The sequence below is a fragment of the Neomonachus schauinslandi genome, chromosome 3 (genome assembly GCF_002201575.2).
Source record: "Neomonachus schauinslandi chromosome 3, ASM220157v2, whole genome shotgun sequence".
Taxonomy (NCBI): domain Eukaryota; kingdom Metazoa; phylum Chordata; class Mammalia; order Carnivora; family Phocidae; genus Neomonachus; species Neomonachus schauinslandi.
Genome location: NC_058405.1, coordinates 29,708,634 through 29,720,915, shown reverse-complemented (window position 1 = coordinate 29,720,915; position 12,282 = coordinate 29,708,634). Strand labels below are relative to the sequence as shown.

The 12,282-nt window shown below is 42.6% G+C and overlaps 1 protein-coding gene across 1 annotated transcript in view; it reads left to right on the top strand.

Annotated features, from left to right (window-relative positions):
• SLAIN1 (SLAIN motif family member 1) overlaps nt 1-12,049 on the top strand; it is a 56,431-nt gene extending 44,382 nt beyond the window's left edge. The window contains exons 5-7 of the mRNA XM_044913465.1: nt 5,513-5,668; nt 10,089-10,377; nt 11,974-12,049. Of these exons, the coding sequence (XP_044769400.1) occupies nt 5,513-5,668; nt 10,089-10,377; nt 11,974-12,049 (521 nt within the window). The remainder of the gene's footprint in view (nt 1-5,512; nt 5,669-10,088; nt 10,378-11,973) is intronic.
• The last annotated feature ends 233 nt before the right edge of the window (nt 12,050-12,282 follow it).

Here is a 12,282-nt window from a genome sequence, read left to right as displayed (position 1 = left end):
GGAGTGATTAAGCAGCTCACGTAAAAGTACTGCAAGGCCAAATACAGATTGTATTTGTGATCACCTGTCACCATGTTTTTAGTTTTCATCTTTTCTTCTTCTGTACTTGTATTTTTCATGCTGACTGAGAGATCATTTGAAAATATTGAACATTTTAGTCATAATTTCCCTTTTAGGACCTTGAGATTTCAGATTTGAAAGAAAAAAGGGGCAGCCAAGGAATGTCATAGTAACTCCACTTATTAAAGCTCATCATATCAGAAAAGCAGTGCTTTTCAAGCACATGCTTTTCAAAAGCATGTGCTTAATGAAAGTCGGCCTCGTTTTAAACTTGCGGAAAAGGGCCCGTAGAATTGTTGCTGTAAAGGTTGTCAGGTGTCTCAGGACGCCCCAGCCTCGCTGCCCAGCAGGTGCCAGCTCGGCATCTTGAGCAGTGTTGTCAGCAGGTCATTGTTTTACCTTAGAAAAGTGGTTTCACCTTACACGAAACACCACGATGAAAAGGATTAGGTTTCCTGGGAGCTGTGCTATGATGGTTCCCATTAGGAAAGCGGAGACCTATCACAGCTTCGTGTCCCGACTGTAGTGGTTTTGTTTTTCCTAAAAGCTCTGGTCTCCACATACAAAGGACAACGGCCTACAACGGCCGTCGTCTGCATTGGACTGGTCTACTTAACTTGGCGGTGAGGGCACAGTCTGGAGTCCAGTCCCGTCCTCCCACTTAACGCCTTTTACAGGTTTCTCGGGTCTGTAAACTTGGATTTCTTTGACTATAAAATGTGGCCAAATAGTACCTTTTTCTTGGAAAACTTAGGTGTAAGCTCACATCAAACCATCTGGTGGCGTATTCTCCCAACCTAAGGAAGAAATGAAACAATGACCATTATTTTGCCTAGAGTAAAAGTACTGAAGAAAGGGAATAAAGGTTGTCACTCTCCCTTCCCACATGCCTTTTTTTAAGAAATAGGACTCACTGGGGCACCTGGCTGGCTCAGTCGATTAAGCGTCCAGCTTTTGATTTCGCCTCAGGTCATGATCTTGGGGTCGTGAGACGGAGCCCCGTGTTGCACTCTGTGCTGGATGTGGAGCCAGCTTGGAATTCTCTCTCTCCCTCTGCCCCTGTCCCCCCCACCCCCAGTATATAGATACGACTCAGATAGCTGAGCCTCCATTTGTTACCACAGAATATCATTTGAACAAAATTGTGAAATAAGAATGGTAACTTTGAAACTATAGAATATCTTTCTAAATTACCAAAATAATACAGATAGGAGAGAAGAATTGTTAAATCATTGATTCATTTAAAAATAATTTAAAAAACCAGAAATGCATATTTATGTTTATTGCTTCCATAGCTCCTACACTGCCTAGATTCAGAAGAGAGGGCTCTTCAAAGTTATGGGACGATTTATAGGGGATATAGAATCAAAAGGAGCATATTTGGAATAATTTGCCAGATGTGAAAAATGACTAAATCTTGTAGGATCTTTACTCAATGTCAAGGGAGTTGACTGGGCAGGGATTGTCGGTGGCATGATGTAAGCACTGTTAGCCCAAGGCCCTCCCTTGTACCCTGTATTGATTGTGGAAGGCCAGATCGGATTGGTGGTAACCGAGTATCTCCTTTATTGCCAAAGATTCTTTAGTCTGTGTTTCCTAGAGTGGTAAGTCTTGCTGCTACTTTAATATGAGAAAACTCATTTGAATTCTTTCCTTGGTCTATTCCTCCAGTTTCCCTGCTGCGTCTCAGTACTTGAGGATAAATTACTGGTTTTTTGGGAAGATAGAAATAGAGTGTTATTTTTGATTCCTTGAATATTAAAGTATATATGGTCATTAATATGTTCCAAATTGTTTGACAGGAAAGTGTACCTCATTTCCAGATGATCCCTAACACAGCTTAGAGATCACAGCTTAGCTCCTGGAGGAGTTGTTCTAAATGTTTACACTTGGAAGCCTTTATTTATTTTTTTTAAAGATTTTATTTATTTGAGACAGAGAGAATGAGAGAGAGAGAGAGCACATGAGAGGGGGGAGGGTCAGAGGGAGAAGCAGACTCCCCGCTGAGCAGGGAGCCCGATGCGGGACTCGATCCCAGGACTCCAGGATCATGACCTGAGCCGAAGGCAGTCGCTTAACCAACTGAGCCACCCAGGCACCCGGAAGCCTTTATTTTTAAGAGCATATTTCAGATTTAAAACTTTGTGGGACTGACTTGATGCTCACAGGAATAAAGATTGGTTTTGAAAGGCAGATGCATCTAGATGAACAGACTAAAAACCTATCCACCACAACTAAGGTGTGAACCTTGATTGATTGTGGTTTAGGGGAAAAAGCTTATGAAAGACATTCTTGATGTGTGGAAAGTTTTGTGTATGGATTATTAAAAACTGTTGTTAATTTGTTTACATGTCATGACAGTATTGTAATTTGATAGAATTTTCAGATTTAAAATTTAAAGGGAAACAGTGGCAGCTAAGGAATGTCATACTGACTAATTTATTAAAGCTCAAACTATCGGGAAGAAAATGTATTCCGTGGGCTTAATGGAAGTCATGGCATCATATTAAAATTGAGGGAGAGGGCAGTTAGGGTTCACGTGTCAAGATGTCTGCAGCTTTTTTGTGGCTTAACAAGAGCGAACAAGTGTATATGTATGGAGGTGAATTAATTATGGCAGAATGAAAACAACTAGTATATCTAGGTGGAAAACATAACAGATGTTTATGATACTACTTTTCAACTAGATACATGAAAACTTTTATGGTAAATAGTTTGGAAACTTAGAGGTACAGAAACACAATTCATATTCTCAATAGCTATAATTCTTTCCCTGTGCCACCCTTCAGCCTAAATATATATAGTCAAAGTAATTTAGTCTTGCACTGATAGCGGCTCACTTTTTATGCCAGTTATTGTGATTCAGAAGATCTAGATGTCGACTCTAAGATTTATTCTCTCTCATTTCTCCTACCCCACACCCTCTGCCAGCATACACCTAAATAACATTTGCGGAATGTATTAAATGCCTCCTGCCTGCAGTTAGGAACTTTTTTTCTTTTTTAAGCTTTATTTATTTGACGGGGCGGGGGAGGTGGAGAGAAACAGAGAGAGAGAGAACGCACACGCAGGGGGAGAAGCAGAGGGAGAAGCAGACTCCCCGCTGAGCAGGGAGCCCGATGTGGGGCTCGATCCCAGGACCCCAGGATCATGACCTGAGCCGAAGGCAGCCGCTTAACCGACTGAGCCACCCAGGCGCCCCTGGAGTTAGGAATTTTAACAAAAATTTGGGAATATAAGACCTGTGGTTGTTAAAAACAGGCCTCAAGGAGATAATGAGGAAAGTGGTCAAGAAATCTAACAGTCCCTGGCAGTATCTGAGCATAATTTCTCTAGAAGTATGCACAGGGAGTGAGGACCTGGTGTGGGGGTGGTAGGTATCTTATGTTGGAGCTATATAGAAGAAGTTAGCTAGGTCGATTAGGATTCTTTTTGGTCTCCTGTCCTAGTGCTCTTTATAATTTCTTGTTACGCTTTCTTAGGCTTCTTATGTAAGTATACTTACTACACTTGTTTAATTTTCTTTCCCCTAGACTACCCCAAGGAGACAAAAATTGCTGGACAGGGCTACAGCCCTGTTCCTGTACAGCCGGGTATAAGTAATGTAGAATGAGCAGTGCAAAGAGGGGGGGGAAAGAAGAGATGAGTCTGGTTTTGCCCTTGGACACATTTTGGATTAGTGTTCAAGTACATCATTTGTACTTGAAAGTGACCACAAACTTGTGTGTCCTGATACGTGTCTCTTAGTGCTTCAGGGCATATACCAATAAAATTGAAACTATCTTGGTGAGTGAGGCGTGAGTGAAAAGCATGAGATATTACAATGGTTTATGGTCCTCCGAAGTTCAAAATGTTTCAGAGTTTCAGAATGCTGTTTTCAATATTTAATTTGTTCCATCTGGGAGAAACAAGATTTAACGTTAAATTTATTTTAGGTTTTCTTCTTAGGCTCGATAATGGAAAAAAGATTGCGAAACCATGGCCTAGACAATAAAACTCAGAGTCAGGGAGTGTATCTATAGTACACTGTGGTATCCCCCACATTTCCGAGGGTGCCTGGCATGGAGCCATGTGCACAGTGAATTCTCGTGTCCCCATTCATTCGTTCACTCCACAAAGTGGGGAAGCGTGGCCGGCGCGGGGGGGGGGGGGGGGGGGGTGGAGGGTTGACCAGCATGTCACAGGTGCAGGAGAATGTGGAGCATTTGGGAACTTGGCTCATCCGTTGTGGTAGGCAAGTAGACTGAGGGGTGGCAGTAGCAGGAGATAAGGCTGGGGAAGAAGGACAGGAGCTGATACCTTGGTCAGCCATGCCCAGGGGCTTTCAGATGAAGGTGGGAGAGTAATTGGAAGGTTTTAAGCGGGTGACTGGGAGTGCGCTTGTGCTCGAGGAAGAGTGGAGCAGGCTGTGTGGAAGATGGGTCAGAAGAGCAAGACAGGGTGCATGGAGACCAAGTAAGAGGATATCGTGAAAATGTGGGTGATAACGTGGTCCGAACCAGATGAAGTGGAAGAGTCATTAACTCTTAGAACTGACAGGACTTGGGGCTGAGGGTATAGAAGGGAGGTGAATCTGAGGAGATGGCCCCGGTTTCTGGATTAGAGGACTTGCTTGCTGGTTAAGGTGTAACCTGCAGGTCTGAGTAAGTGTAGAAGGAGCTGTGTGTAAAGGGGAGGAGGGCATGAATCCAGTTTTGTACTTGAGCACGGAGTTTTTGCTTAGCATGCAAATAGATCCTTTGTTTTGTGAGCTTGAGTGAGTGACCTGTTACACGTACTTTAGTTTGGAGCCCCCCCCACCCCACCCCCGCATTGAATTTACAGCGCTGCACTGAGGTCTGTGGACGGCTCTCTGCTGCCCCTTTGTGGCAGAACACGGACTCAGCAAGGAGAGTGACACAGAAGCCGTCTCTTTTTCAGGTATCAGAAGTTTAGGGGCATGCTCCTAGTTAAAACTTTCCAGAACTTAATGGGGTCATAGTGATGTGATGAGTGGGTATCTCAGAACACATCAAGGTAGAATTTTAATCATTCTTTCCATTTTGCTATGCTAGCAAAAGATAAAGTAAGTGTTGGATTTGACACTTCTAGGTTTTTTTGTTAATTAATACATAACAATTTCTAACTAAGTGGCTGTCAGATGATTCTCTAACCTCACTTTGATACAATTTTATCCACTTACTGTATAGAAACAAATAGCTAATTGATTAGCTAATCCCTACTTCTTTTTATAGAACACTTTAAAAAAAAAAAGTTTATTTGGTAGAACCTTTCTGGAGATAGTGTATTCTCCATACAGAAGGTTAATTCTGTGGTAGCTTGTTACCGTTCATAACACATGTGATGATTTTTATGTTATTGAGCTTACTATCATTTATGTTTACTTTTGAAAGCTGGTAATTTAGTTGGCATAAGCCTTATGATTTTTAACTAGAATTCTTTTCTCTTCTAGACAAGCTCCGGAGAAGTATGCCTAATCTAGCTCGGATGCCAAGTACGACTGCTGTCCCTAGCAATGCTGGCTCACCAGTCACCGTGAGAAATAGTCAGAGTTTTGACTCGAGCTTGCATGGAGCCGGAAATGGGATTTCAAGAATACAGTCTTGCAGTAAGTATGACAATTTGTTAATTTTTTTTAAGTAAGTTTTAGTTGTAACACAATTAGAAAAATCTTATTCCATTTTTTTTTCTTTTGAGGACATAGCAGGAAACTCTTCTCATGACTTTTTTTTTTAACTTCACCAGTACAGTTTAGTATTTTCATCAGTGCATTTGTTAATGAATTAATAATTAGTAAATTATATTTAATCTTCTCTATCCAAGAATAGCAGAAGTACTACATGATGATTAATGTGTTCCCTAATCATATAAACAAAACTTACCTGTGTTTTCCTCGCAGATCTGCCCCTTTCTAGCTATATCTGCTCGATGCCTTTACTCTGAAGAATGCATATTCAGTCTCGCTGTCACTTTGGTCTTGTTGTTTACCAGTCCAGAGGTTTGTTCCTCCCAAAAGGAAGTTCTGTTTTAGTGTGTAGAGTAGTATTTACCTGCCCCCTTTTCAGCTTACCACACAGTCTGTCATTCATTCTCCGTACATTTTACCCAGCAGTGAGCAATGCGGTGAGCGTGAAATCTCGTGTTCATGTGTTTTTATTTTGTGTGGGGATGTGATGGTTCCAATTGTCCCCGTCCCATTCCGACTCATGCTTTTTATGTGGGTAGTTGGGGTTAAGTCTGAGAACAACCCCTGGGAGGCGGACTGAGGGTCAGATGTGGCCCAAACGTAGGAGGCCCGATGTGTGTTCAGAGTGGGCTGGCCAGCAGTCATCAACCAGATGTCTAAATCTGCACCCAGAGTGGTTTGAAGCCCTTTTCCCTCGGATTCCAGTTTTGGGGCTCAAGTGGCATTTTCCCCACACGTGACGGTTTTTCATTTCAAAATGGCAACATTTACTGAGCACGAGGAACTGTGCTAACTGGTTTATATCTAATTTCTGGCTCAGTTCTGCCAACAACCCTATGAGGTGGTTTCTGTCCTTGTTCCCATTTTGCACATGAGTACACAGATAAAGTAACAGTTTGCACGGGGCCATGCAGGTAAAGGAATAGAGCTAGAAAACTGTTCTGATGACCTCAGAGTTGGTCTTTTAACTACAAACGTATTTTGACTCCTGTGTGCCATTCTTTCCCTTTCTGTATGCAGTTTGTTGCTCTTTACCTTTATCCTGCAGCCCAAACACCACACACCCTTTGAAAAGGCTCCACTGATGACCCTAATAGACTTCCCCATAAACCCCTGAAGCAGATCTGGGATGGATTCAATTTTTGGTGCTTACCTTGTTTTTCCCCCCAGTGTGTCATATTTCACAGTCTCTATATTTATCTTCCATACTCGCTCATCAGATCCCTCTGGGCTTGAGCCCTAGCTTAGCTGATTTTCTGCGCCCCCTACCTGGCACCCTGCCTGGTATTTAATGAGTTTGAATGCATGAGTAAATGAATGCCACAGGGCCACATCTTAGGCCTTGATCTGTTAATATTGGAATTAACGACTTGTGTAAAGACACAGAAGACAACTTAGGGAATTTGCTAATGGTGGGAAAGGGAGAGCTACTATTTCACATGAGGCAGCTGGGGAAACCAGCCAGATTAGATCATGATGACATTTGTCGTAAGTACACAGTTCTCTAGTTGAGTGCAAGAGTCAATAGTATTCGTGTAGAATGGGAAAGTATAGTTTTGACAGTAGCACATGTGGTCATGATGAGGACTTTTTGTTAACTCTGACTCCATTTGGGTTAATAGCATGATTTGAGTGCCAGAACAATGTATGGAACCCAGAATAGAATGTCCACAACAGAGAGTGGCCGGTTTTGATGGAAGTGCTCAAAGACTGATGGGGATATGTCAGAAGTGCCCAGTGACCAAATCTGTGACCACTGAAGCCAGGGAAAAAAATTAATTCAAAAGGATTCTAACCAGTAGAGCAAAATAAATAATTACAGTTCCACATTTAATAGACAAAATACATAAACGGAGAAGGGGAAATTTTTCTTTATAGGAGAATGCCCATTCATCAGTGTAAAAAGAAAATGTTTGAAAGTCAAGCAGTATAACAAGATAACGAGAGAAGAAAAACCGTTCAGAGCACTGCTGTGTAAGAGAAGGTCAATCATACACTTCTCTCAGATCTAAGGATTCTCTTCTCATTTACTTTTATTCGAAAGCATTCCAAGTGATTATTTTCTATACAATATAAGTTTATATCCTGACGATCCCTAGTTCTGGGCCATTTCACTTCCTGGGAAACACAAAGGTAAGATAACATTGAAAAGGCAGTGTGATACAGAAGGAAAACCACTGGATTTGCAGTTAAAAAAAAAAAAAAAGAAAAAAAAATTTGAGTTTGGGTCTTAATCGTAAGTTCTTGGATAAGTTATGTATTCTTTGATTCTTGTTTTCTTATTTGTACAATTGGGATTTTGTCTGTTTAACTCATCAGTTTTTCCACTTCTTTTAAAATACTCGAGTAGAGTATAGACATTGTGTATAGGAGAATTCATAGGATGCTTTTCCTGAGTAACTTGTGTAATTTCGTTTCGAATGATAATGATTGGGACATCAGTGAATCTGTAGATAAATTTTAGGAGAATGGACTCTTCATGATATTCTTCTAATTCATTAACATGGCACCTCTCTTCATTTAGATCTTCTTCGATGTCTCCCAGCAAAGTGTAGCTTCTTTATATGGAAGTTTTCTGCACCACAGTTAAATTTATTTCTAAGTATCTGATTTTTTTAAATGTTTTTATAGGTAGTGTTCTTTTAAATTTTAGTTTCTGCTTTGCTGATATTTAGAAACAGTTTTTTGTATTTTGATATTGCATCCAGTGACTTTGCTGACTTCATTTATACTGATGGTTATAGAATTTGGAATATACCTTACATAATGAGTGCATATGAACACTGAAATATATTCAAGAATGTTCACAAAACCCCAAACTGGAAATAACCCAGCCTTTCATCATCGGGCAAGCAGATTGTGACATTCATACAACCAAATACTACATAGCAGTGCAGACAACATGGTTGAATCTCAAACACACGATGTTGAGTGAAAGAAGCCCAAGACCGTACTGTATAATTACATTTATATAAAGTTCAGAGTAGGAATAACCAATCTGTGGTGATAAAGTGAGAATAACTGTTACCATTATGGGAACAGTGAGTGGGAAGGGGGAGGAGAGCCTTCTGGGGTGCAGGTAATGCTCTATATCTTGGTGTGACTGGTGGTTCCACAGTGTGTTCACTTTGAAAATTGAGTGCTAGACTTAGGATTTATATACTTTATATGTATTATGTTTTTCAAAAGAAATTGAGCCCAATTCACATTGAATTTTTAAATTCAGACTTTTTTCTGAGCAGTTTTAGGCTTACTGAGCAATGAAGAAGTACAGAGTGCCCGTATATCCTTACATATCCCTTCCTTCCCTGGTTTCCCCTTTTAACTTCCTGCATTTGTGTGGTGCATTTGTTAACACCTGATGAGCCAGTGTATCGAAATATTCATGGTTGAAAGCTACCTAATTAAGGAATTGTAGAATTGGTTGGAAAGGAACTTAGAGATTATTATCTGTCAACTGACAGAAGTTTTACAGTGTCACAAAAACTCGGTGGGACCGAAACTACAGCAGGATCTTGTGTAGACCTTAGTTTGCATTGAGTGTTGACTGCTGTACATGTGTGTCCGCATCCCTGTGCACGGATTTCACCTGACACTTGAGCAAAACTAATTTTTTAAGAAAATAATTCAAGAGACATTAAATAAAACAACAGACATTTTTCTTTGTCTTTCTCCCTTCCTATTTTATGGTTAAGTTCAAAATCAGTTAAACCGTTTTAGAAAATGTTGGGTGTGTAAGTATATTGATGCAGTTTTTAAGAGTTCTTCCCCAGAGAGCTCCCTTCGTCTTACAGATTTTGCTGTTCTCAAGGTAATAATAGCACTAGTTGAGTGGTTACCAAGTGTCAGGCCCCACTGTAAGGCTTTATGTGGATTAACTCCTTTACTCTTCCCACCAACCCTAGGAGATCGGTCAGTGCCATGTTCGTGACCAAGTGATGTCACCTCTGTCTTCCCATCATCACAGTATTGTCCCCTGGTTTTATTTTCATGAAACCATCCCCAGAGCAACCATCAGGAACATCGTCATGTCTTCGATGCAAGCAAGGAAGGAACTGTCCTGTGAGAACTCAGGGATGGTTCTGTTCGTTAAAGGAAAGGAAGCTGTTGTTAGATGTGGCTTCTAGATATAGTTAGGTGCTCAGAAATGTTGCTGATTGGCAGAACAGGAGACGTGTCAAGAATTAGAATTTTCTAGTACTTGAAGCTGTCTGGAACCCACATTTCATTTCTCTCTGTATATTACCTTTCAGACCCTACTTGGTCTAGAATGTAAGGTACATGTCCTCAGTTGGGTAGCAGTAAAAGTTTTCGCTCTCGTCCCTGTCCTCTTCCTTTCTAGTTCCCTCCCCAGGACAGCTTCAGCACAGAATGCACAGCGTGGGGCATTTCCCAGTGTCTGTGCGGCAGCCTTTGAAAGCCACGGCCTACGTGAGTCCCACTGTGCAGGGCGGCGGCGGCAGCATGCCTTTGTCCAACGGCCTCCAGCCATATTCCAGCACAGGCATCCCCACACCAAACAAAGCGGCCGCCGTGTCGGGGACGATGGGCCGCAGTGCGCTTCCCAGACCTTCACTGGCAATAAACGGGAGTAACCTGCCTCGAAGCAAAATTGCACAGCCTGTTAGAAGGTAGGAACCTCTGTTCGCTCCACCACCTCTTTTGCAGCTTGAAATTGGAAACTGCTAGGGAACGAGCCTCCCTTTTGGTGTCTCTGGCACGCTGCCCTTCATGGCCTGACCTCTGACCTCCTCCTTCTGGAAAGTGCTGGGGCGGGGGTGTCCCTTCCTCCCTCCTCACTTCACTCCCGATGCGCCACAGTTTGCTTTAATTTACCAGGTAAGCTCCGTCTCCAGAGCTTTTGTGTATTTTCCTTCCCCCAGGTTTTTCCCTCCAGGACTTCGCTCAGATGACCCCTCTGTGCACAAGTGCAACTCCAGGGGCAGTTGTAGCTCCTTTTACACCCCACCCCCCACCCCCCCAGCACTGATCACCGCTTGAGGGAGTAGAGAGTCTGCTCCCTTACTAGTTTATGGTCTGACTGGCCTCTCTAGAATGGGAGCTTCATGGGAACGGAGGAAGGGAGTGTTCATGAATATAAAACCCCAAGGCTAAGGACTAGGCCTAGCACAGGATCAATTGTAAATATTTGTCGAAGCAATAATTTTATCAAAATAAGCAAACACGTTGGGCAGCTGTACGCATGGACACCTGCTCACAGTCTTACGGAGCTGGGCCTTTGTTAGCTTGTGTTGGTAAGTTTAGTAAGGGTCCCGCTGGAATTTTTTTTAAAACTTCAGATTAGTTGCAAGGCACATATGAGACAAGTTCGTGGTCATGATGTACCCTTCTTGAACTGGAGATCTTGAAGTGTTCTAGATCAGTAAGAATTCCATAGCAGTGGCTCCAGGATAGTTTGGGAAGAGGAGACAGCGGAGGCAGTAACCACAGACCACTCCCGACAAGGAACTAGGCTTTGGAGGAGGAGGGGGATGGACCACTGTGACCGCGTGGAAGGGGATGATGCGCGAGCAAGCAGTTCTTCCTTCTTTGTGTGTTAATACGTGTAAATATTTTCCGATTAGAAGTAATAATGCTCAGATAAAAAATTCAGAAACTATTAAACACATAAATGAGTGACCTCCTAGTCCTGTTACCCAGATAGGAAGCATTTTGTTGCATGTTTAATAAATTCTGGCTTATTCTCCCCCTGTAAATACGGCTGTGTGTTATATTCATGGCAAATAGAATCCCAGTATTTGATGGATGTAGGTTATGGTGACCCCTCCATTTGTCCTTGAATAGGTCTCCAAACTAATCTTCTCTAAAGGGAGGACGTTTCCCCAAACTTAGGCAAACACTGGGTATTATTCTTTGCCAGTATCATAGGCACATCTTTATTATTTGTAAGGTTGCAGATTTCTTCATGTGAATTTGCTGTTTGCATTCAAGGAAGTACCCGTTTGTTTCTAGACAAGACTTCATCTTTCTCTTTCTGGTTTTAAAATACCCTTTGTCCGTGAAGGAGATGTTGCAGTACACGCGCCCCCATCCGCCCACCCACGCATGGCGCTGTGCTGGGAATGGCGTTTCCAGCCGGTGAGCGCGTGGCACCCAGGCACGCTCAGGAAAGTGCTAGTGCGCGGAGGAGAGCAGACGGGAGTGAGGGCCGGAGTAAGGGCCGGGACCCCTGCGAGGGTACTAACCGTCTCTTTCCGTGCCCTCAGTTTCCTTCAGCCTCCAAAGCCTCTGTCTTCGCTCAGCGCTCTGAGGGACGGAAGCTGGAGAGACGGTTGCTACTGATGCGTTTCCACGGGAAAGGAGCGGAAATGAGGGTCGAGTTACCTAGCTGGCTGGGTAACCGTGAACGTCGGGATATTCTTTCCCTTCTGCGTTTTAACATATTTACTGCATTGTTTTTCAACGGACCAAGCGCCAGAGACTAATAATTGCACTTAAATATTTGCCTGAGCGAATACCGCACCAGTCTCAGATCCGTGGTTGCGGTATTGTGACATTTAGATCTAGGGGGTTTT